Genomic DNA, 24,615 nt, shown 5'->3' on the forward strand with positions numbered 1-24,615 from the left:
TAAAGTCTAAAGATAACACTTGCAGTGTGAGCATTGACTGTTTCATTGTTGATCATTTTTGCAGTTAGGCTGGGGAAGGGGTTGGGACTGTAATTTTATTTTAACAAGCCTGAATTAATGTCAATGCAGAAACAGTTTCAGATAGAAAAGGCTCAAGGTGTGCATCTGGTCCTATCCTGCTATGACCAAAACTGAGCACAATGCTTTGCAAAAATAGCCTAATATCTGATATGTCATAACGTTTGTTTTGTCTCCCTTTTATGATGTACTCAGGTGTTATATTAGCTTGTAACTTTCTGCTGCACAGATTATCTGTCTTCATTTAACTGTGAAGAAAAATGCCTTGTTGTTCAGTAAATAATAGACTCTGTTTCTGTTGTTAAGAATGTCCTTTTGTGTGAGATTAACTAGTCTCAGAGTAGAGAAGCAGGATGTAACAATAAATGGTATTAGAGTGGGTCTGCTTCTCTTGCTGGCAGTTACTCACCTTTTACAAATAGCTCTGTGAAGCTTTTCTCCTCATCAACCACACACTGATATGCTGCATCATCAGCTAGGGAGCAGTGATTGATAGTCAGGATCCTCTTATTCCCAACAGCCTCAAAAATATATCTGAAGAAATGCAAACAGAATTTAAGTGTAAGTCTCACCAAGTCTATCCCTTAGAGCCAGCCACCCTGTTCTGATGCATGTGAGAAGGGAGGGAAGACCTGGGTGAGAGGAGTGGGAAGGACTTTGGCCCAGCCACCCTGTCCTGGCAAAGGGGAGAGGAAGACTGAGAGTTATCCGCTTCTAGAATGCTAGTGAGAGATGGGGGGACACAGAGAAATATTTACACCACCAAGAGATAGTTAAGCAAGGTGTGATGGGGTATACAAACCTCACACTGAGCAGCAAGTGTCAGAGGGGTAGCTGTGTTAGTCTGAATCTGTAAAAAGCAACAGAGGGTCCTGTGGCACCTTTAAGACTAACGGAAGTATTGGGAGCATAAGCTTTCGTGGGTAAGAACCTCACTTCTTCAGATGCAAGTCTGAGCAGCAAGGGGTTAAGGAACTATTCTGAGCTCAGACAGCCCCACCCTGCCACATCTGTAGCAAATAGACCACTTGGAGGAGGAATTAAAAAGCAGGGGAGCAGCTCATGTGGTGGCAGACCAAAGAAGCGAGCACACTGGATACTGGCAGCTCCACAAGAAAAGAGCTCAGGGAAGGCAGAATCTCTTCCCTAAACAACTGCCAACGAGGGAGGGCTTGCTGCAGAGACAGCCTGAGAGGGAAGCACTCCCTCTCATATGAACTCTGGACTTCATTGATCCCCTTTATTTGTGTTTGGACTATCCCAGCAGGGGAAAGCCCTTGGACTGAGCTGGGCCATACCACAGGAGGAGGCCGTTTCTGCCTGAGAGTGAAGAAAGACCTTACTACATCCTGCTGTCTGGAGGTGCCTGTGGTGAGCAGATGACCCTCATGCTGCCTTATCCCAGATGATGGCCTTAAGACACTTGCAGGGAGGTGATAGGAAGTGGCCCAGGGAGGGCTGCCTTAAGAATCCTCAGCTGTCAGATCACTGATAGCCCTCAAAGGGGCCTGGGTTGGAACCTGGTGGAGAGGAAGGGCACTGGTTCCTCTATTAACAACCCTCTTTTCCACCCCAGTGTGTCACTGGGCAGTGCTCCCCAACCAGCCTTGAGCGAGGGCTGTGTTACAAGGATATTGCCCTTCTTGTTAATGGTTGCTAGAATGCCAGCCAGTACAAGTGTTGTTCTCCCATGTAGCCTCACTATAATCCTCATTAGTCCCCACTTATGTCTCAACAGAATTTCAGCACAAAGTCATTTCAGCTGTAGCTGATGTCCATCTAAATAGGTCCCATATCACAAGAAGGACTATCTCACTGGATACATTCAGAAACAGCAAGATATAATCTGAGGACTTACTTGCTAAGTGGGCAGATGGCAGTGTTCAATTCCATGTGCAGAGAGTGAGCATGGGGAGAGGGAGGAAAAAGAAACAGTGATGAGAACTGCAAACTGAATATCATTTCACATGTTAACCGGCACTGCACCCACAATGACACACCCATAGTCTTCCTCCATCTTTCCCTTTCCCTTCTGATATTCCCCCTTCTTTCTTTATTGTCTCCCCTTCCTGAAGATGGCTTGGTATCTACAATTGTTCAAGGCCGTAACACTCTCCGGGCTGGATTTCCCAGTCTCTTTTCTAAGTTACCTGCCGCTCACTTGGATCTCCTGTCCATTCTTCAGCCATTTCACTTCAGCATCTGGGTTGGCAAGTTCAACCATTAACTTGATCTTCTGTCCTTTGTCCACTTGGTAAGCAGGATCCAGCTTCTGGAGGAATGCTGAGATGAAGAACCGTTACAAAAAGGAGATATTAATAATTTTTCTTTGCCAGGTTTCCTTTCTTTGCAGCCTAATCTGGAGGAAAGGAAGTCAGGAAAGGAAAGGAGGTTTTTATCACCTTTCCTAATGGTTTATCTTCTTAATCCTTGCTCTGTTCTTTCTATATCTGCCATCACCCCCTTCTACCTTTCTTTCTCAAATGCCTTATGCGTCACCCTCCATCCTTTTCTATGATTCTGTGGCCTGATCTAGACTAGGATGACGTTAGCTAACATGCTAATTAGCATGTTCTAAATCTAGTATAGACAAGGCAGTGTGTAATTTAACCAATTTAGCACATGTTGAGTTAGAGCCTAAATTTCTCACTAGGCTTTCCCTTGATAATGTATTAAAGGCAGTGTGCCTTGTCTACACTAGACTTTTAAAATATTAGCTAACATCCCACTTTTAAATCCTAGTCTAAACAAGACCCATTAGATCACATAAGCCATGGTGTCTGGGGTGTAGCTGAGAAGTCCTTGTTTTCTGAGGAAAATAAAATTGACCACTCCTTTTTAAAGGAACCATTGCTGGCTAAGGCACAGAACAGGGTGTTATCATAATACAGGGGGAAATCTAGCAAAATGAGGAAGATATGTAATCTCCAAGAGTCATAGTGAGGTAGTTCAGAAGACCTGGTGAAGGTCTTATCTTTAGGAATAGGCATCTCAAGTATAAAAGACCATAGGAAAAGTTGGAAGAACTAGTTAAATCATGTCCCTCTCCCCCATTCACCTGTATCAACTAATGTTGATATTGGAAACACCCATGACCAATAAGATAAGAACAGATATTTTAGGAAGAAATACAGCTCTCCAACCTGTACTTTTCTTCTCCTCCTTTTTTATGCGTTTGAGGCGTTTCAGCATCCCCCGTAGGTCTGTGATACCGTACTGGAAAGCAATTTTCTCATACTCGGAAGGAGGAGCTCTCCGCAGGATGTCCCAGACATCAACATCAGGTTGTGATTCAGTTTTTGGTTCACTTTTGCCAGGGGGGAGTAGAACATTAGAATGACACACTAGAAAGAACTTCAAAAAAAGCCATAAGCTTGGCAAGCTATGCATTGCTTAAGTGAAGCCATTCCTGCATTAGATGTCAGCAGGCTAGCTTTATTATTACAGAAATGCCTAGAGACCCTAAACAAAATCAGGGCCTAAGTATGGTAGATGTTGTACGTATGCATATTAAGAGACAGTTCCTGCCCTGAAGCGCTTATAGTCTATCTAGGCAAGACAAAGTATTATCCCCATTTAAAAAATGGGGAACTGAGGCACAGAAATGAGTTTCCTAAGATCACCCTTGAAATCAGTGGCAGAGCCAGGAAATGAGCCCAGATCTTCTGAGACCCAAGCTTGTGTCTATAAGATAGGGACTCACCTCTTATCTCCCAGGATTCCCTCTCTTTATTAAAGTGAGGCCTGGTTCATCTTTAAAAGTGAAGATCAGTTTTGTGATGGGAAGGGTTGTCTATAATCGGTTCTTAGAATTGAAAGACACTTAGATTGGCAGGTTCTGGCTAGCAAAACACTATTTACAATGAGCCACTCAGTTTATGGATTACCCAAAGAGCTGGTGATTATGGGAGAGTTAACTTGTGGTACAGTAGGACCCAAATGGGAAGCAGGCTGACCAGCTGTGTGAAAAACATTATGCTCTTGTCATAGTATATATTATTTGAAGATTGATTAAAAACTTACCGATTTACTGAGCGCAAGAAGCTGCTGGACTCGAGAGCGATGCAGAGAAGCATTTGGAAAAGCATGCAGCATCCCCATGGGCAGGAAAGAGGGCAACATGTGTTAATACAACAGAGCCATCATCATCTCCACCATTAGCAGAAAAAGCCTGCATTTCAGCAGCAGGGAGATGGATATATTGCACTGAAATATACTCAAGAATAAATGCATTTTCTGAAATCAGCCTCATTCCCAAACTCTGTAGAGTTCCATCTTGCAGTTTATATTGCAGATGTAAATACCACAATTTATTTGTGCTACTTAGAGATAGCCTCGAAGGGCAAAGTGAGGCTATTTACGTCATTATCCTCATTCCAAAAATGGACTTTCTGCCTGACTTCTTTCAACGTATTTCTCACAAAAGACAGGGTATGATGAATTCCTCTGAAGGATGAGGGAGGTATGACAAGACATACAGGCTCCAGAATCCTGGAGGGAAAATCCAGATGTCTTAGAACTCCTTGTAGGTGGAGCTTGTTTCTGATATCACCAGGATCAAGCAGATTCCAGTGCAGCAGAATATACGCATGTAATAAGGCTGTGTTCAGTAATGAATCCCAAACCAATCGCACACAAGCTACGTAGCAGGCAGTGAAGGGAAACTTAGAGGATTCTTTAGTTTTGTTTTCATGTATATGATATACTGTGAATGTCTACAGAGAAGGAACATCTCCCATTAATCTCCGTGAGGAATGTCACTGCATGAAAGGAGTATGGAGGGTTAGTGGGGTAAGTCTTGGCAGCAGATTTAACGAGGTGGTTCTAATATTCCAGAGTTTTTCTTAGGAAGGTGTTTGTACATTTATTATAGTGCTGCAATCAAGTATCAGGGTTTCCAGTATCTGTGTCCAGCTTGCACTTCAGTCATTCTGAGCTGAAACTTGGCATGTAAAGTCTTATACTTAGAGAATTATTCTTTAAGGTGGTTTAACATCCTCTACTACTGGGATTGACTGGTTGGCTCTCAGGCCAGTATTCTGTTACAAATACAGGCCACAGTGGAGGTGTTTCCTCATTAGAGCATATCTACATCCTCCAGAAACTCAGCCAGCTCCCTCCCCACTACATATCCCCACTGGTTTTTGCTAGGCAAAATACAATTAAAAATTGTGCCCTGCCAACCAAAAAACGGACCATTTAGCAGATAGTCTAAGAACTTTCAACATACCAAGCACTCTGGGCTTGCTTGCTCTTGATAATGTGAACAAGCAACATTTATAATATTGTCTAAATACATGTTTCCTAGTTATAAATGTGAGGTCTGCATTGGAGCAATAATGCTCTGTTGAGGAAACAGTGGCTCAAAAATAAGTATAGAATCTTAGAATGTAAAAAATCCCTTTTAGGTCAAATCTAGTGTTTCTCTGTCAGCTAACGTGTATGCACTGTCCACCTGAAAGTTTAAGGTAGGATTGTTCATACTTTGTCTAGGTTATTTTTAAATGCAAATAAGTCTTCCACTTTGGAGATTGTTCCCCAACCAAATACATCTCACTGTCAAGATGATTTCTCTAATATTCAACTTAAATTTTCCATTGCTCAGTTTCATCCCATTATTTCTAGTTATACTCAGTTGGAGCACCTGAAACAACTCTCCATTCCTGGTGTTTATATCCCTCTATAATTATAGAGAATTATTTTATCCACCTTAGTCATTGTGTAGCCAAGCTATATATATTTATTGTAATATTGCCTCATTCATGTAAACCATATCATCCCCTATGGACTGTAGTTCATGCCTATGGGAAGTTGGTAGAGGTGCTTTCTTAAATTATAACTCATTTTAAAAATCTTTGGGGCAAAAGCTATTGGCCAAATTTTCTGCTAGCATAACTGGTCAAAACTCCCCTTGAAGTCAATGGCGCTGCACCTATTTACACGAGCAGAAAATTTGGCCAGTTGTCTCCCTCTCTGTTTTGTACCTGGTCATGTAAACTGATGTCGCATAAATAATAACTGAAACAAAAATCCCACAGCACTTGTAAGGACTAATGAGATCTTGCTGTGGGTCCTGCAAGACTTACCTTTAAGTAGTTGGTATTGTATATACAATCCAAATATTTAACTGAATAAAAATCATGCAGCAAGAATCCCTAACTGTGTCAAGCCCACCCTAAACCCATGTTTATGTGAACAAAAATGCAAGAGACCTGAATGTTCCCCAAAGTGCAGTCTCAGCCTTGTTTGTAAATATCAAGTATTTTCTAGCTTTCCAGAGCATGGACTGGCTTGTAAATTGCCACTACGTAATAAAAAAGATATTTTACAGCCAAGAATCACCATTTAAATAGTGTAGAATTAAGCACTTAGAAGCAGGAAATTACTGTTCATGACCCTTCAAAATTCATGTCTGTCTCCTCCAGTAAGTTCCCGGCTTCATGTTTCCCCATTTCTAATGCTCCCTGTCACCACTTTAACTTTATTAAAACATTCTCTTAGTTCCAGTAAGGATTTGGAGTATTCACAGAACTAGACTGACCTCTCCCACCCAGCTGGAGTAACACCCTCCCAGGCTAAGCATTTCAGGGAGGGGAGTGCTCTTAATGGGGGGAGGGATAGCTCAGTGTTTTGAGCATTGGCCTGCTAAACCCAGGGTTGTGAGTTCAGTCCTTGAGGGGGCCACTTGGGGATCTGGGGCAAAGTCAGTACTTGGTCCTGCTAGTGAAGGCAGGGGGCTGGACTCAATGACCTTTCAAGGTCCCTTCCAGTTCTAGGAGATGGGATATCTCCATTAATTATTTATATTATTTAATTTGGTGACTTTGGGCTCCTTAGGTTTCTCCTTCCCTAAAGTCATTCTCCCTGATGTTGAGGGTCTTAGCTGCAGGGATCACTTCATAGGTTGACTGGGCACTTGAGGACATTAAGATGAAGCTCAGTGAACCTGTTGTAAACAGTACAGGCAGCTGATATTTTTTTTTTAAGCGTGTGAGGATATTAAAAATAGTTTTGTATATCCCAGAGATGGTTCCTTCCTATCCTGTTACCCTGGATTGCTTGGACCCTGTCAGCTGTCATCTCTTTCAAGGTCTCTTCACTATCCTGTTTAATAGTACTGTGAAAACTGTTCCCTTCCCCTTCCCCATGACCTCTCTGTGGCCTATGGCACCTGTGTGTCAACACCAGCTAATTAAATTACAGTGGCCAGAAAATACAACTCCTGCACAATATTAAATGAAGTTTTCTCCATGACAGTGAACATGTGCACCGTCTGGGCAGAGAAGCACTTGATGATGGGTAAGGTGGAACAAAAGTAGAAGGTGATGGCAGAGGTGTCATTCCTGCATTCTGCCTCTCTGCAGCACTTGAGAGTTCAACATGTTTGTTTCTCCGGTTGTGTTTTCAAAGAAGCACATATTCACCCCATAAAGAGGCTTGGTGCCTTTCAGGAATCATTAATGCGATGTAAAAATGCAGTGATAGTTAAAAGCATCATTTCCTGAGTCATGGTTTTTAGTTTAATATTAATGATAACTAACTCACCCAAAGGGTCAAATATCATGAGATTATTGCTGGATATTACTGGAGATTATTCTCAATTAAAAAAAAAATTGTGTCTACTTGCTGATCACTAAAATTAACCATGAAAGCAGAAGGAAGGCTCCATTAGAGGTGTTCTTAACTCCTGCACTTCCCTCTTCTCCCAGCTTTAGGGAATAGTACAGAGCAATGTTTCTCAACTTTCCAGACTGGCAAACCTTATTTGTAGTAAAAATGCTTATGACCCCCTTCATTTATTCTAAAATAAGAGTTAAAAATCCATACAACCAGTGGCGTATTAATGATTTTGCCACCCCTAGGCCCTGAAATAATTGCTGCCCCCCCGCCCCAACGCCACTCTTTCCCCACCCCCATTCTAACTCCTGCCCCAACTCCACCCCCTCCCTGCCCCTATTGGATCCCTTCCCCAAATCCCCACCCCAGTCCCGCCTCTTCCGCCAGCGTGCCGCATTCCCCCTCCTCCTCCCTCCCTCCCTGCCCCGCGAAACAGCTGTTTTGCGGCGCAAGCGCCGGGAGGGAGGGGGGAGAAGCAGGACGCAGCGGCGCGCTCACGGAGCAGGTGGAGGCGAGCTGCTACTACACTAGGGGGGCGGGGTTGACCTTAGATACTCAACTTCAGCTACGCAAATAGCGTAGCTGAAGTCGGCGTATCTTAGGTCGACTTACCTGGCTGTGAGGACGACGAGTCGACCGCTGCCGCTCCCCTGTCGACTCCACTTCAGCTTCTCATGAGCTGGAGTTCCGGAGTTGACGGGAGCACGTTTGGGCATCTATTTATCGCGTCTAGACGAGATGCAATAAATCGATTCCCCAATAGATCAGCGGGTAGTGAAAACCTGCCCATAAATTTGCCGCCCCTGCAAATTTGTCGGCCTAGGCCTAGGCCTTGTCAGCCTAGGCGATAATACGCTGCTGCATACAACTGCTATCAAAACTACTGCATCTGACCTCACAAACTCTGAAGGCTTTGGCCACTCTGAAGTTACTCTGCAATTTTTATTGTCTTTGCTTTAGAATTGTAATATTTTCAGTGTCTTGCTCCCCCCCATGATTGCTTTATCTGACCCCTCTGGAGGTCATCATGACCCACCAGTTGAGAAACAACTGGTATAGAGCTCATGGCTCTGGATAGTTCAATTGCTGTAGTTCCAGCCTCTCCAAACAGGCTCCACCTATGTAGGAGTGCTGTCTATGATGGCATTATGAGGGCAGAGTCCCTATCTAGTTAGCACAGTAGTATGTGGTATATCTGAAAATAAATGAGGCCCATGAGGCAGAAATTTAAAGACCTCAAGTTCAATCCTGTATTAACAAGAGTTTTGCTACTTGCTTTCTACTGGATCTTAATCTACATAAACACAGTTCCATTCTATTATAAATGGAGCCAAAACACGTGAGCAGAGACTAAGGCTAGAATCAAGAACAGAGAGTGGGCTAAATAGTGTATTGAGGAAAACTTGAAAGAATTAACTACGTATAACTTGGCAAAAAAAAGCAACTCAGGCACACCTGTCAATAATAATTTTAAGATTTTAAATATTGAGGGAGAGAAATAATGCGTGGTGATCCTAAGGAATATATCTAGTAGCAATGACCTGAAGATGAGCAAAGGAAACTTTAGTTGTAAAGCAAGGGAACATTTTATAATAGTGAGATCTACCAGACTGTGAAATAATTTCCTATGGAAAGTGGTGGAAGCTCCATCACTTGGAATGTTTAAGAGTGTACTGAACAAAACATTGGAATATATATTCTTCTTTGAGTGCTTGTTAATGTCCATTCCAATCAAGTGTGTGTGTGCCGCATGCATGTCAGCCGAAAGATTTTTCTCTTAGCAGTGTCCGTAGGGTTGGCCTGGGCGCCCCCTGGAGTCGCGCCTTCATGGCACCCAATATAGGACCCTGCTGACCCCCCCCCCCCGCCCCCTCAGTTCCTTCCACCTAGCTGTCACCAGCAGTAAGAACAACTGTCGTTCTTGCTTTGCAAGCGCTTTTGGTAGCGTCCTCTTCAGTCTTCATTGTTAAATAGTTTGTTGTTGTAGTTATTGTGATTCTTGGGGGTTCCCCCCTGCCCCCAACAACATTTTCCCCGGTTCTGGGGTATGCCCTGGTCCCCAGGGTTCAAACTCTGCAAGGACTATGGCAAATTTATGCTCGAGTGACCTACACTCTTCTTGTCTACGGTACCTTGGGGAGAGCCGCCAAAAGGACAAGTGCAGGATCTGAAAGGGTTTTTGCTCTAGAACCCTTAAAGACTGGGATCAAAGACTTAAGAGCCCGCTAATGGAAGCGGCACTCCGGCCGCATTCCGACCCCAGGTCCGCAGAACCCATCCCGAGCCCTTCCTCGACAGTCCGCGGTGCTCCGATGCCAATGGTGTGTGAGCCAGTGCTGAGCAAGGACCCTAAAGTCTCACAGAACCCCCACAGTTCCTCCCATAAAAAGCCCTCTTCGTTGTGGCACTGTTCTCAGTCCCTGGTGTGTCAAAAGAAGAAAAGGCTGGATAGGGGTCGCTCTCCCCCCTAAAGACAAAGGGACCTGCAGCATCGAAGAGCATCTTGAGCCAGGCCACCTCGTCTCTCCAGCCCTCCAGGGTCTCGTTGACTCCTGCCACATCTGGGGTTCAGTTGAGTCCAAACCCTCAACGGTCCCCAGACCGCCAAGGTTATGACCTCCAGCTCCCCTTGACACTGGAGGCATTCGAGGCAGCCAAGGATCTTATACGCCTCACAGCGCCGTCCTCCCCGCAGAGGAGAGACAAGTTGCCGGTGACTGCGCGGCCCCAGTTTCAGTCAAGGGGCAAACCAGCAGTGACGGCCCACTGATCCCCATCTCCAGCATACCTCTCCCTGGGATGGCCCACCCGCCCAGGGGAGCCGCACCGGTACCCGACCTCTCGGCACTGCTCTCTGGAGACTTTGGAGTTGGATTTCTATCGCTCCGATAGGACCAGGAGCAGGAGGTCCAGATCCCACCATGACCACCAGCCCTACTCGGCACTGTGGCCTCCACAGTGGCAGCCTTACACTCAGGGTCTCCAAAAGGGCCACTGCATTGATCACCAGAGCCAGGGACAGGACCACGGCCCAAGGTCCAGGTCGGTGTTAGTGTCTTTGGTATCCTTCATCCCCCCCCCGCAGGCACCGCCAACAGAAGCGCCACCAACACCGTGGTTGTCCACTACAGCTCCAGCACTGACCCTCCCATCAGTGGCACCACTTGCAGCTACAGCATCGGTACCACCGGCGTTGAGGATATCGGCACTGCCGGAGCCAACAACTTCGGCACCGCCTGCCTCGGCACAAATATTTCCAACCCCAGGAGCCTAGGCATCACAAGCTTCGGAATACCACATGCCGCAAGACCCATGGGGCGCTGAAGGGAGTGAGCAGGGCCCGCTTCCAGGCCTCTCCTTCTCATCCTCCCCAGATGAAGCTGTGGCTAGGGACGTCAACGGCCCCAGCTCTGGAGGATAACAGGGTACTCCAGCAGCTCTTACGTCGCGCTGCCCAGAACCTGGGTATACAGTTGGAGGAAGTCGTGGAGAAATCCAACCCTGTCATCGACACGCCGCACCCTCCTGTCCCTCTCGTATCGCCTGGCCCTTAATATGGATGATTACAGAGACAACAAAAACTCTATGGCAGGCCCCTGCCTCTCTGGCCTCTACAGCCAACAGGAAAGAGAGGTGGTACCTTGCCCATTCTAAGTGATATAAACATTTATACACCTACTGAACCCCCGACTCCCTGGTCGTTGATGTCACCAATCAGCGAGAGTGCCAGGGCTACCAGGGACCCTCCCCTAAGAACAGGGAGGCAAAGAGACTTGATCTTTTTGGCTTGAAGGTTTATTCCACTGGGGGACTACAGCTCCACACTGCAAATCAACAGACCATCGTGAGCAGATGAGGTAGACTGTAAAGAAATAAGAAGCGATGGAATGGATAAGACAGTCTGTCTGGGCAAAAATTACGTTGGGGAAGAAAGCTACTAGAGCAGGGGTCGGCAACCTTTCAGAAGTGGTGTGCCGAGTATTCATTTATTCACTCTAATTTAAGGTTTCGCGTGCCGGTAATACATTTTAACATTTTTAGAAGGTCTCTTTCTATAAGTCTATATTATATAACTAAACTATTGTATGTAAAGTAAACAAGGTTTTCAAAATGTTTAAGAAGCGTCATTTAAAATTAAATTAAAATGCTGATCTTATGCCACCAGCCTGCTCAGCTCGCTGCCAGCCTGGGGTTCTGTTCACCTAGGCCGGCAGAGGGCTGATCAGGGCCTGCGGCTGGGACCACAGGCTGGGGGGGGGGGGGGGGGGGGCAGGGAGGGGGTGGTTCAGAGATCAGGGCTGGGGGCTGTCCTGATTAAGTCAGGCAAGTTCTCCTTGGCAGTAGAAAGCCCTCCACAAGGGCGACGTACCTTGCCAAGTGAAAGAGATTCTCCATCCGCTCGTAGCAGCACCGTCAGTCTCTGATGCTCGCCTCAGTGCCATTTATACTGGACTACCTCCTCCATCTTAAGCAACAGGCACTGTCCATGTCATTGATAAGGGTTCACTTGGCCGCCATCTCCGCCTTCCATCTGGGCACAGACGGCTACTCAGTCTTTGTGAACCTGATGGTCAGCTGTTTCCTTAAGTCTCAACAGACTATACCCGTAAGTACAACGGCCTATCCCAGCTTGGAACCTTAATCTAGTCCTTTCCAGACTTATGGGTCCACCATTTGAGCCACTGGCGACATGCTCCCTGCTTTATCTCTCATACAAGGTGGCGTTTCTGGTGGCGATAACCTAAGCTAGGAGACTGTTGGAGCTCAGGGCCCTTACATCAGAGCTCCCTTACATTGTATTCCATAAGGATAAGGTTCAGCTCAGACCTCACCCAGCTTTTTTCCCTAAGGTTGTTTCCCAGTTTCACATCAACCAGGACATCTTCCTTCCAGTATTCTGTCCTAAGCTGCATTCCAGCAGCAGGTAGCAGAGGCTTCACTCATTGGATGTCTGCAGGGTGCTAGCCTTCTATATTGAGAGAACGAAGCGGTTCCAAAAGTCCATCCAGTTATTCGTGGCGATGGCCAATAGAATGAAAGGCCTCCCTGTCTCATCGCATTGTATCTTGTCGTGGATCGTGTCATGCATTAGGGAGTGTTACAGCTTGGCGAAGGTGCCCGCTCCACCAATCACTGCACACTCCACCAGAGCTCAGGCCTTCTCAGCAGCATTCCTGGCACAGGTCCCCACACAGGAAATCTGCAGGGCAGCAACGTGGTCCTCCATACACACTTTCACCACCACTATGCGATCACTCAGCAGGCCAGAGACGACACGGCCTTCGGAAGAGCTGTGCTCCAATCAGTTGATGGCTCCAACCCCACCTCCTGAACTTTGACTTGTGAGTCACCTGATTGGAATGGACATGAACAAGCACTCGAAGAAGAAAAAACGGTTACTCACCTTCTTGTTGTTGTTCGAGATGTGGTGTTCATGTCCATTCCAATACCCACCCTCCTACCCCTCTGTTGGCGCAGCTGGCAAGAAGGAACTGTGGAGATGGGGGGGTCAGGAGGGCCCTATATTGGGTGCCATGAAGACGCAACTCCAGGGGGCGCCCAGGCCAACTCTATGGACACTACTAAGAGAAAAATCTTCCGGCTGGCATGCACACGGTGCACACACCTGATTGAAATGGACATGAACAATACATCTTGAAGAACAACAATTACAAGAAGGTGAGTAACCATTTTTTGTGGGGAACAATCCTGCACTGACTTCTAAATTAGGTGAATGGACTAGTTGTGATCAAAGAAGTCTTTTCCATCTCTGATTTCTGTGCAAATGAGTTAGGAATATAGAACTGAAGTCTTGGACTATTAAGAGAATCTGGAAACTGAAGCCTAATTTTAAAAGTGCCTTTAAAAGAAAGGAGTGGTTGAAACATAAAAGTGTAGGAGAGGAAATGAATTGAATCTCCCCCCTCATTACTTCCAACTGCATTAATTGTTTAAAAGCATTTCTGGATTGGAAATCAGTAGGTGATACCCTCCTCCAAGTTGTCGAGGTTTAGTGAATTTGCCATGCTCCACATGTGAAAGAAGGGGCGTCTCATGCATTATTCAAACCACATGAACCTTTTATTCAGTCTGTCTCATGCATTTTATAATGAGATGAAATAGAAATCTTACTCTCTGTCTTAGACAACAGAATCCGAAGCAGTGTGTTCAGATTGAGATAGCAGGATAAAAGAGTGAAGCACAGGTAGGCAGATCAGAGGAAGGCAGTGAGGGATGAGAAAGGGAGGCGATGTCATAAAATAAAATGGGGGCGGGGGAGAGAGAATGGAAGCCAGGAAGAAGAATCAGAATGGAAAAAGTCACAATTGTTTATTATAAACAGATTTTTGATTTCCCCAACTCTCCAATCCCAGTGACAACTCAGGAATAGAAAGCTCCAGTCAAACAGTACATCCCAAAGGCAGCTGTTCCAGTCCTTACATTTTTCCAGCAGAAGGTGCTGTAGAAAGCTTACAGCTACTCCAGTTCCAGTCTCTACATCTGTATTTTCACAAATAAAAAAGGTGTGTTTTTTTTTTTACAAATTATCTATCTAAAGATGTAAAAGACACCTTTTTAAACTGGTGAAGACGCAGTCTAGAGATGCAGTAAGTAATGGTGAAGTATTGCTGTCTGTGGAGAGTTCACAAATCTACCAGTCCCGGTTTCTCCATACTAGATGAACTTTAGGGTATGCTAAGGGAATTATGAATTGGGGGAACTTTAACCTGCTTTAAGTTTAACGTCTTCCAGGGCTGTTCTGCAAGAGCTGGTTAGTTTATTGCTCTGAGACTGTAGATTTTCACTCACCTCTTTTTCAATAAGGCACTAAAATCCAGCTCTGCACCATCTTCATGTCCCTCTGCACTATATAGTAACAGAAAAATATAATAGTGTCACAAGGAGATGGGGGGAATGAATTGGCCAGAATTTTCTCATAAGCATAAGATGTACCATTGGAAGGGAAGTAGGAGACTCTAGAATGTTCATTGGTATTGCAGCCATTTTCTTTTAGAAATCTGGAGATTTTCTCTCTTCCTATTTGTTGGCCTTTATATAGATTTAAGAAGTGCACTTACTGAGCCTGAATTTCTCCTGCTCGGCTTATAGAGGAAATCATTCACTGTGACTAATTTAGTGGCAAATACTAATCTAGAATATAGTTGTAATCCCCCTTTTCCTGAATTAAAAGAAAAGATTTCACACATATAATCAGTAGACCAATAAACACATTTCCCACATGCCCCAGGAAATTTGTGGAACATTGCAGGGATCTTCCTTTAGAACTATAAGTGCTTTCTGGGGACTATCGATGTGGGGATGTGGAAACTGTTTTATGAGTTGGGACAGCATTAAAGCAACAATATCTTATGTATTTTTTTTTTAATATGGCCCTCAAGTGACATCCTGTGTTGCATACATTATTGCTTTAAGAACACAGGAATTGCCATTATTGAATCAGACTTTTGGTCCATGTTGCCCATTATTCTGTCTCCAATATTTGCCAGCACTGATTGCTTAAGAGGAAGTAATCTTGCTGAATGCCAGTAGACACTAGGCCAAAGAAACTTAAGGTGTCAGGAGCAAATGCAAGAAACCGCCTCAACAGATTGAAACTTAGTAAACAATTCTTTTGATAAAGAGGGAATAGAATCCAGCTCCCACCTTCAGAGTTGCATTGACACTGCAAGGTTAATTGGAGTCAACAGCAGTAAACTTATTTTAGTCCGATCTGATTCTTAACATGCATTGGGGAAAGATCTTTTGATTACAAAAGTGCCATTTTTACATAGTTGCTTTCAGAATAGAACAACACTGCAAGGGTTAATTTTCCCTATGTGGTGCCTAGACACTCTAGTATGTTGATGGGTGTATTGATTGATAAGAACAACTTGAATGGCAGAGGGCTTTAGTCATAGATAAAGTCACTAATGTTAGGCCAGATTTCAAAATAGCTCAAGGCTAGATTTTCAAATGGTCAGAATCCACAATTCAGGTAGATTTTTCTAAAGAATTGAGCATCTAGCAGCTCCTATTCTGACACTTATGACCAGATTTTTCTAAAGATCCCAGCACCCAACGTGTTAAGCTCTTTGAAAATCCTGGCTACCTATTTTGAAAAACTAGCCACTTTTTTCTGGTGCCTAAATGGGAGCTGAGCTTTGTGGGTGCTGAGCTCTTCTGAAACTTCTTTAACCTCTGAAACGCAATGAAAGAGTTATACATTTGTAAAATAGGACATCTGAAAGCACTAGAAACAGAGGGGGATGGGAAAGCACACAGGTATATTTTCATATCCAAGTGAGAATTTGTGTGAGAACAGTGAGGGAGGTGTAATCAGGATGTGTGTATGATAGAAGGGCAGACGTGTATTCAGTTTGAGATTTTTCAGAGTCACAATTCTAAGAGGGTGCCATATGTCCAGCGTGTACCCTTCCTGTAAATGAATCTCTCTCACTGAAGCATCAAAGTTCTCTACTCGTCTCATTGCTTTATGCTTGTCTCACATGATCATTGTTTTTGTTTTCTAGTCACGAATAAAAGTGAAATTTATTTATTTAATGTAATGAATTCAGATGTTCAAATTTAAATCTGCAGCAAGTTTTGATTCTCTTTACTGGTGAGAGAGAGAGAGTTCATTGAGGCTTGGGTCTGACTGCTGGCAGAAACCTGGGCTACCTGTGACAGGCTGCAGGCATCCGTCTTCCTCCTCCCACCAGGCTCCTGAGCGAGAGTCACAAAAACAGCACTTTAGATTTATGCACTTCAGTTTAATCTCTGCTGCCTTCTCATAGAACAACCTAAGATCCTCAAACTCCAAGTTCCACTGGCAAGTATGGAGTAGTTTTAGAACTGCTCTGTCCCAAAGGAGCCTTTTCCATTCCAAAGGGAGAATTACTACTGCCTAGTCCATGCAGCTGCGTGGTGGGGTCAGACATTCTAACCCTTCTGTAAATTCACAGCTTGTCGTAAGGAATGTCTTGAGTCATCTACAAGTTTTTGCTTGGCTGTCCAAATACCTCCCTTCAGTTTCATAGACAAATGAATCCTAAATATCCTGCCAATCAAATGGGCAGGGCGATCTTGGGCCTTCCTTGAGTTATAGTCAAACTCTGCAAAAAGGTGTTGTGTAATGCAGTGTCTCTGTCTTGCGTTCTGCTGGACAGTAAAGGCAGTAAATGAAAATCTGGTGCAGTCCCTTCACAGAGACTTCCTAATACAGTCTAGTAAAAGAGGAAGGAATCTTCAGTCTTCAGCTCTGACTCACAGATGGAGCAAAGATAAATATGGTTATTTGTTTTGTGACAGGGGTTTTGATGGGAAGGAGTTATGCTTCCTCCATGCTGACCTAAAAGTCCCTGAATCCAAAAGATTTGTTACGATTTTACACCCACATTGCACTCACTAGCACTAGATTTGTTGCTTTTGTTATCCTGCTAGCAGAAAGAGGAACTGTTGAATGCTAAATAAAGGACAACAAAGGCTTGGCCATGTAGAGTTATGTTCAAGTGGAATCAGCCTGTATCACAGTAGGACTGACCAGCTGAACACATGGATTCCATAATGACTGTTTAGTTAAAGTCTGCAAGACTTTTCTTGGTTCCTTGTGATAGAGTTGAGTGTAAAAGGCAGATCTCATATAATAATAACTTGTGGAAAAGCACAAGCAACTGACTGTGCTGGATTTTCTCCTGTACTAGGAAAATTGGTTCAGGTGAAATAAGTGCTGGAGTGATAAATTTCATTGTAGCTGCTATTGGGAGCACAGTAAATATCATGTTAAAATTCTTTAAGGGATAGCACATTGTGACAGTGTACCCCATAAGACTTTATGGGGGGAGGTGCTTATAAATGTATGTATGACATAACTGGAATATGTTTTGTGCTGCCTATGCCATGTAATATATCTCCATAAAAGTTATGGTCTACTATATCTATTCATCCTATTTGTACATGTATATCATTTTCTACTTGAGGTTAAGAATATGGGCTGTACGCTGGCTTGGTTTCTAAGTAAGCTTTGTGAGGCATTTAGTTAGCTTCTTTAGGAAGGAATTTGCCAGGTTAAGTACCTGATCAGGAAACACTTGGGGAACAATGCATCTTTGAATGCTCCAATCCACATAAGAAGTCTTCCTGGAGACATGCAAGGTACCATGTGGACAATGGCTTCGGCCTGTAAAGGCTGAGTCATGCAGGGACATGTGACTTGCCCAGATGACTCCAGAACTCCATCTTGGAGATGGACTTTGCATAGGAGGGAGGAGGGGAGTCTCCACCCACAAGAGAGAGTCTATTTAAACCTGTTTCAGAGTAACAGCCGTGTTAGTCTGTATCCGCAAAAAGAACAGGAGTACTTGTGGCACCTTAGAGACTAACAAATTTATTAGAGCATAAGCTTTCGTGAACTACAGCCCACTTCTTCGGATGCATATAGAATGGAACATATATTGAGGAGCTATATATACACACATACAGAGAGCATAAACAGGTGGGAGTTGTCTTACCAACTCTGAGAGGCCAATTAATTAAGAGAAAAAAACTTCTGAAGTGATAATCAAGCTAGCCCAGTACAGACAGTTTGATAATAAGTGTGAGAAAGAGTCAATGTTTGTAATGGCTCAGCCATTCCCAGTCCTTATTCAAACTATTCTATATGCATCCGAAGAAGTGGGCTGTAGTCCACGAAAGCTTATGCTCTAATAAATTTGTTAGTCTCTAAGGTGCCACAAGTACTCCTGTTCTTCTATTTAAACCTGTGGGAGACCGCTCCATTTTGTCTTCAGCTGGCTAAAGAAGCAACAGAGGGTCCTGTGGCACCTTTGAGACTAACAGAAGTATTGGAAGCATAAGCTTTCCTGGGTAAGAACCTCACTTCTTCAGATGCAAGTAATGGAAATCACTAGAGGCAGGTATAAATCAGTGTGGAGATAACGAGGTTAGTTCAATCAGGGAGGGTGAGGTGCTCTGCTAGCAGTTGAGGTGTGAACACCCCAAGGGAGGAGAAACTGCTTCTATAGTTGGATAGCCATTCACAGTCTTTGTTTAATCCTGATCTGATGGGGTCAAATTTGCAAATGAACTGGAGCTCAGCCAGTTTCTCTTTGGAGTCTGGTCCTGAAGTTTTTTTGCTGTAAGATGGCTACCTTTACATCTGCTATTGTGTGGCCAGGGAGGCTGAAGTGTTCTCCTACAGGTTTTTGTATATTGCCATTCCTGATATCTGACTTGTGTCCATTTATCCTCTTGCGTAGTGACTGTCCAGTTTGGCCAATGTACATAGCAGAGGGGCATTGCTGGCATATGATGGCATATATAACATTGGTGGACGTGCAGGTGAATGGGCCGGTGATGTTGTAGCTCATCTGGTTAGGTCCTGTGATGGTGTTGCTGGTGTAGATATGTGGGCAGAGTTGGCATCGAGGTTTGTTGCATGATTTATACCTGGCTGTAGAGATTTCCATTACTTGCATCTGAAGAAGTGAGGTTCTTACCCACGAAAGCTTATGCTCCCAATACTTCTGTTAGTCTCAAAGGTGCCACAGGACCCTCTGTTGCTTTTTACAGATTCAGACTAACACGGCTACCCCTCTGATACTTGGCTAAAGAAGGAGCCTCTCCACCCCCCCAGGATCCTTGAAGAAAACTGAAACAAAGGACAGTAACTACAGGGGTTGTGAGTGATTGCTGGACCCAGGCTAAAAAGAGATTAGCCTGTAAAAGGGAGCATTCTGGAACTGGTGAGGAACTTATCTGTATCTAGTTTGATTAGACATAGTTTTGCGCATTTTATTTTATTTTGCTTGGTGACTTACTTCTGTCTGTTACTACTTGGAACCACTTAAATCTTACTGTCTGTATTTAATAAAATCACTTTTTATTTAGTAATTTACTCAGTATGTATTAATACCTGGGGGAGCAAACAACTGTGCATATCTCTCTATCAGTGTTATAGAGGGCGAACAATTTTATGAGTTTGCCCTGCATAAGCTTTATGCAGGGTAAAACGGATTTATCTGGGTTTAGACCCCATTGGGAGTTGGGCATCTGAGTGCTAAAGACAAGCACACTACTGTGAGCTGTTTTCAGGTAAACTTGCAGCTTTGGGACAAGTGATTCAGACCCTGGGTCTGTGTCTGGAGCCAGACGGGAGTGTCTGGCTCAGCAAGACAGGGTGCTGGAGTCCTAAGCTGGCAGGGAAAACAGAAGCAGAGGTAGTCTTTGCACATCGGGTGGCAGCTCCCAAGAGGTTTCTGTGATCCAACCCGTCACACACATATTGCCCTGGTGGACTGTACTTGTTACAGCTGAGGGCTGATGGAGTGTGTTTTTATTGATAACTTAGGGAAAAAACACTGATTTACACACAAGATAAATGAATTTTCAGTAATGAATATAGTTGCAAGCTACTTCCTAAACTTTACCAAAAATCTGTAACAGCTCTTTCAATTTAACCAATAGAGGTCAGGGCAGCTCTATTAAGAGTTCCTAGGTCAATTGAGAATTTATTGCAGATCTGGAAAGAGTGGCCTTTCTCATCACCTATGTAATGTCCTGGGGCTAGGGTTGCCAACTTTCTAATTACAGAAAACTAAACACTCTTGCCCTGCCCCTTCTCCAAGGCCGCAGCTCACTCTATTTCCCCTCCCTCAGTCATTCCCTCTCCCCCATCCTTGCTCACTCACTCATTTTCACCAAGCTGAGGCAGGGGGTTGGGGTGGGGCTGGGGATGAGGGGTTTGGGGTGAGGGAAGAGGCTCCAGGCTGGGACTGAGGGGTTTGGAGTGTGGGAGGGGGTTCTGAGCTGGGGCATGGGAGGGGGTTTGGGGTGCAGGCTCCAGGCACAACTGACCTCAAGCGGCTCCTGGGAAGTGGCAACATGTCCCTCCAGCTCCTAGGCAGAGGGGTGACCAAGGGGCTCAGCACGCTGCCGCAGACATCACTCCCACAGCTCCCATTGGCTGCGAACTGCAGCCAGTGGGAGCTGCGGAGCCAGCACTTGGGGTGGCGCCTGCGGTTGGGGGCAGTGCGCGGAGCCAGCTGCTTCCCGAGAGCTGGGCACGGAGCCTGCCTGCCCCGTGGGCGCTGCGCCCAACCAGACTTCTGGCGGCCTGGATGCCTGGCAACCCTACCTGTGGCTCTTAATAGTCTAGGAGGTGTTTGTATATATACCTGACCATTTACACATACATTCAAAATCTCATTGATTGCACTTCAATCGAGAAATAAAATTACAAAACATTACAGTATGGTTATATTTAATTTTATTAATCAGCTATATACTGTTTATAGTGTTTATGTCCAAACTCTTGATCCCTGTCTAGTGCAAGAGTGTCTTAAGACACAAGTAGATCTTCAGGGTCATCTAAACCATTTTGGAAAGCATTGCTTGGTCCAAGCCATACAGCCTGGGAACAACACAGGATCATTAGCTCCCCTGTTGATTTGTACCTGAAATGCTCTTTTCACACTGTAGAAAAAATTAGTGCAATTCTTAGAAAAACTCTGTTCATTATCTCTGAAATAACTGAAGACCGTGATTGTTGCATAGTAAGGAGCCAACCTCTTTTAGATGATGTCTAGGAGTCAAGGGTGGCATTTTAGCCTTAGAAACATTTACAATATAGACTTACATATATCTTTATAATAATAGCTATTTGTACAACAGTTTTCCTCATACATGATCTTGTCTAGGAAGGTAATGAATTTCAGATGGAAGCACAAGCTTCCTACTCACGTTCGGCGGAAGGCAGTGCGGATATCCATGTCTCCTGTTGCTGGTGCTTCTGATATGGCATACAACAGAAAAGGAGGGTGAGGAAAACAGTTGAGTGTTCTTGAAAAAGAGACAGCACCACTACAAAAATTTTTCCTTTCAAGCTATTTTTGTTTCAAAGATCTTATATTTTAACTATGATTAATCACTTAGTGAATGGTGGCCATGATTAGTGCAAGTAACTGTCTGGGGTTTCTATCCCAAGCTTCACATTAATTTGTAGTTTGACAGTGGGAAAGTCACATTGTCTTCTGTAAAATCTGGTCTGAATATTGACATCATGAATGCATTGAACTCCTCAGTTGAAAGGAGCTAGAGACGGTCCAAATGGTAATATTACCATTAATGAACTATAATCGATCTGTAGAGGCAGAAGATAAATTCCCTTGATTAACAGAAGCATGGAGAGGTTTCCAGCTGTGAAGCTGCTTATAAAATGTTTTGATTAATCTTCAATTTAAAACGGCTATGCCAGCAGAAGCTTAGGATGGAGAGCCTCCAGTGACTGAAAGTCAACCTATGCCCTATACCAGGGGTCGGCAACCTACGTCACGCGTGCCAATTTTGAGTGGCACGCAGCTCCCTGCCGCGGTCCCGACCCCCAGCCTCACTCAGCCTCCCCGCCCACCGCTCTCCCCTGCGGGGGCAGGAGGCAGAAGCTTGGTTCTGCAGCAGCCAAGCTTCCCCCCTACCCCTCTTCTTCCCCCTCCTTTCCTGCCCCTCCTCCTCTCCGTCCTTGCGCCCATCAGCTGATGGCCCTAGCGAGGGAGGGGGAAGAGCAGCCGCGTGCACACAGCTCTGTAGGGGTCGCAGAGAGAGGTAGGGACGGAGCCTGGGGGAAGGGAGTGGAACAGGGCATATCCCTTCCAGCCCCCTGCCCTGAGCTGCTCAGGGCAGGGGGCTGGGAGCACCCCCACAAGCCGAGCACCCCAGCCTTCTGCCCTGCACCCCCCACCCCTCTGCCCTGAACTCCCCCACACTCAGCCTTCTGCCCGGCACCCCCCATACTCTCAGCTGTCTGCCCTGACCCCTGAAACCCGCCCCCCTCCCCCCCAGGTCTGGGGTCCAGGCCGCAGGCCCTGATCAGCCCTCCTCCAGCCTAGCTGAACAGAACCCCAGGCTGGCAGCGAACTGAGCAGGCTGGTGGCGTGAGATCAGCATTTTAATTTAATTTTAAATGATGCTTCTTAAACATTTTGAAAACCTTGTTTACTTTACCTACAATAGTTTAGTTATATAATATAGACTTTTAGAAAGAGACCTTCTAAAAACGTTAAAATGCATTACCGGCACGCAAAACCTTAAATTAGAGTGAATAAATGAAGACTCGGCACATCACTTCTGAAAGGTTGCCGACCCCTGCCCTATACCTTCCTGCGGTGACAGGAAGAAGCCCAGTGAGAGCAGGGTCTCCTAGTGAAGTGGGGTTGGAGCACCCACCCGGAAAAACAAAAGTCAGTGCTTGTGCTGTGAGGCTCCTATGGAGCCCCAGTCACAAATTAAAACTACCACTCCTCAACACAACCCCTGAGGAAGGAGAGTGGTGCAAATACTGCACCAGCAAGGGTGAATCATGCTCCCACTGTCTTAGCCAAATCCCTGGTGACCTATTCTACACAGGAGGTAAATAGATGGTTAAATGTACTTCCCTTTTAATCACTGGTCAGTTTTTACAATACAGCTGTCCTCAGGCACACGAGAGCAACTGTTTAGAGTAAATCCCTTGCTAAAACTAGTCAACTATGCTTGTTGCAATTTTATACTGCCAGAAACTCCTGCAGTGCTTGAATTTGGCAGGAGGAAAGGAAGTAACGTGTTAGCTTTCTGAACTTTTCCAAGATTTTTTTTTCCTTTTCTTTTTCTTTTCAAATGTCCATGTTCAAATACAGAACCTTTGGCAACCTAGGACTAGAGTTAATTCTCAGACTTTTATTTTTAAATTTTACTGAATTAGTGCTCATGGAAGTGTGGGACTGAAGTCTGGATAAAGCCAAGAATAATATAGGCTAATTCTCCTTTTGCTTACTTCATGTTGTTGTTTCAGTGCATCTCAGTTCTGGCTTGAATTACATACTACTTTTCTTTCTAGAGGCCATCTCCCTCCCCCATAGCCCTGCCAATGCATCTCAGTCCACATCTGTTGCACTCCTGCTAGTCTAGTTTTGGGCCTACATATAGCTCTGCCAGTTCCTCTCAAACTGACTTACACCCTCTTCTGGTGGCCACTGTTTATTGGGGAGAGAGGTTACTCTGTACACAGGGAGGACAGAGTGAGGATAAGATAGAGCTTAACTTAGCACAGGGGTGAAAGTAACATTAAACTCTTTCTGGTACAGGGGCCTGGCTCTGGGCCCCTGGAAGGGGCGGGGCTGGGGGTCAGCCTCCCCCAGCCAGCCCATCCAAGCTGCCTGGCCTGTGCCGCCCGGTGCTCCGGCAGCCATTTAAAGGGCCTGGGGCTCCAGTTGCTGCCACAGGAGCAGCGGCCGGGAGCCCCAGGGCCTTTTAAATCCCCGGCCCCGGGGCAGCTGCCCCTTTTGCCCCCACCCCCCTGTTGGCAGCCCTGGGGGTGGGGGTGGGGAAGGGGCAATGACATTAAAGCACTGCCATGGCAGCGCTTTAAGCAGGGTCCTTTGCCGCGGTAGCGTTTTAACGTCAGCTGCGTATGGGCTGGTACCGGCGGCCGCTTTTTACCGGTACGCTGTACCGGCCCACTTTCACCCCTGACTTAGCAACGCATTTCTGTAATGTTGAAAACATATAATCTTACCATGGACAATCAGGCTGAAGTTACAGCTATCAAATTTGTCCTTTGTAGACACCTCACATCTATACCCCCCTGCATAAGTCATTTTCGCTTGGATAATGTGCATTTCATAGATGTAAACCTAAAAAATAGATCAGCCCACAGAGCAAGGAAGTTAGAAAATAAAAGGGTAAAAAATGCATAGAAACAAATGTAGCACACCAGAACATTAACAGTGATAGACAAAGGCGGGAATTTGTTAAAAATCCCACTTTGTTCCCTGTACGTACAACTCTGTCTCACTTGTGGCTGGGTGAGGAGTTGTCATAAAGGTAAAATTTCTCTAATCCACTTTGAACACTTAAAGGACATTATCTGCAGAGGTTTTCCAGGGGATAGGA

The 24,615-nt window shown here is 45.1% G+C and overlaps 1 protein-coding gene and 1 long non-coding RNA gene across 2 annotated transcripts in view; one reads left to right on the forward strand and one right to left on the reverse strand.

Moving 5' to 3' along the window:
- MYBPC3 (myosin binding protein C3) overlaps window positions 1–24,615 on the reverse strand; it is a 122,407-nt gene that overhangs the window by 75,895 nt on the left and 21,897 nt on the right. The window contains exons 6-14 of the mRNA XM_054026533.1: window positions 24,239–24,356; window positions 21,433–21,481; window positions 16,375–16,419; window positions 14,506–14,562; window positions 4,102–4,125; window positions 3,222–3,385; window positions 2,229–2,361; window positions 1,937–1,939; window positions 488–612 (exon numbers count right to left, since the gene is read on the reverse strand). Of these exons, the coding sequence (XP_053882508.1) occupies window positions 488–612; window positions 1,937–1,939; window positions 2,229–2,361; window positions 3,222–3,385; window positions 4,102–4,125; window positions 14,506–14,562; window positions 16,375–16,419; window positions 21,433–21,481; window positions 24,239–24,356 (718 nt within the window). The remainder of the gene's footprint in view (window positions 1–487; window positions 613–1,936; window positions 1,940–2,228; window positions 2,362–3,221; window positions 3,386–4,101; window positions 4,126–14,505; window positions 14,563–16,374; window positions 16,420–21,432; window positions 21,482–24,238; window positions 24,357–24,615) is intronic.
- Window positions 1,349–24,615, forward strand: part of LOC128836336 (uncharacterized) — a 41,590-nt gene continuing 18,323 nt past the window's right edge. The window contains exon 1 of the long non-coding RNA XR_008444765.1: window positions 1,349–1,449. This is a non-coding gene — a long non-coding RNA (uncharacterized LOC128836336). The remainder of the gene's footprint in view (window positions 1,450–24,615) is intronic.

The sequence above is a fragment of the Malaclemys terrapin genome, chromosome 4 (genome assembly GCF_027887155.1).
Source record: "Malaclemys terrapin pileata isolate rMalTer1 chromosome 4, rMalTer1.hap1, whole genome shotgun sequence".
NCBI lineage: Eukaryota > Metazoa > Chordata > Testudines > Emydidae > Malaclemys > Malaclemys terrapin.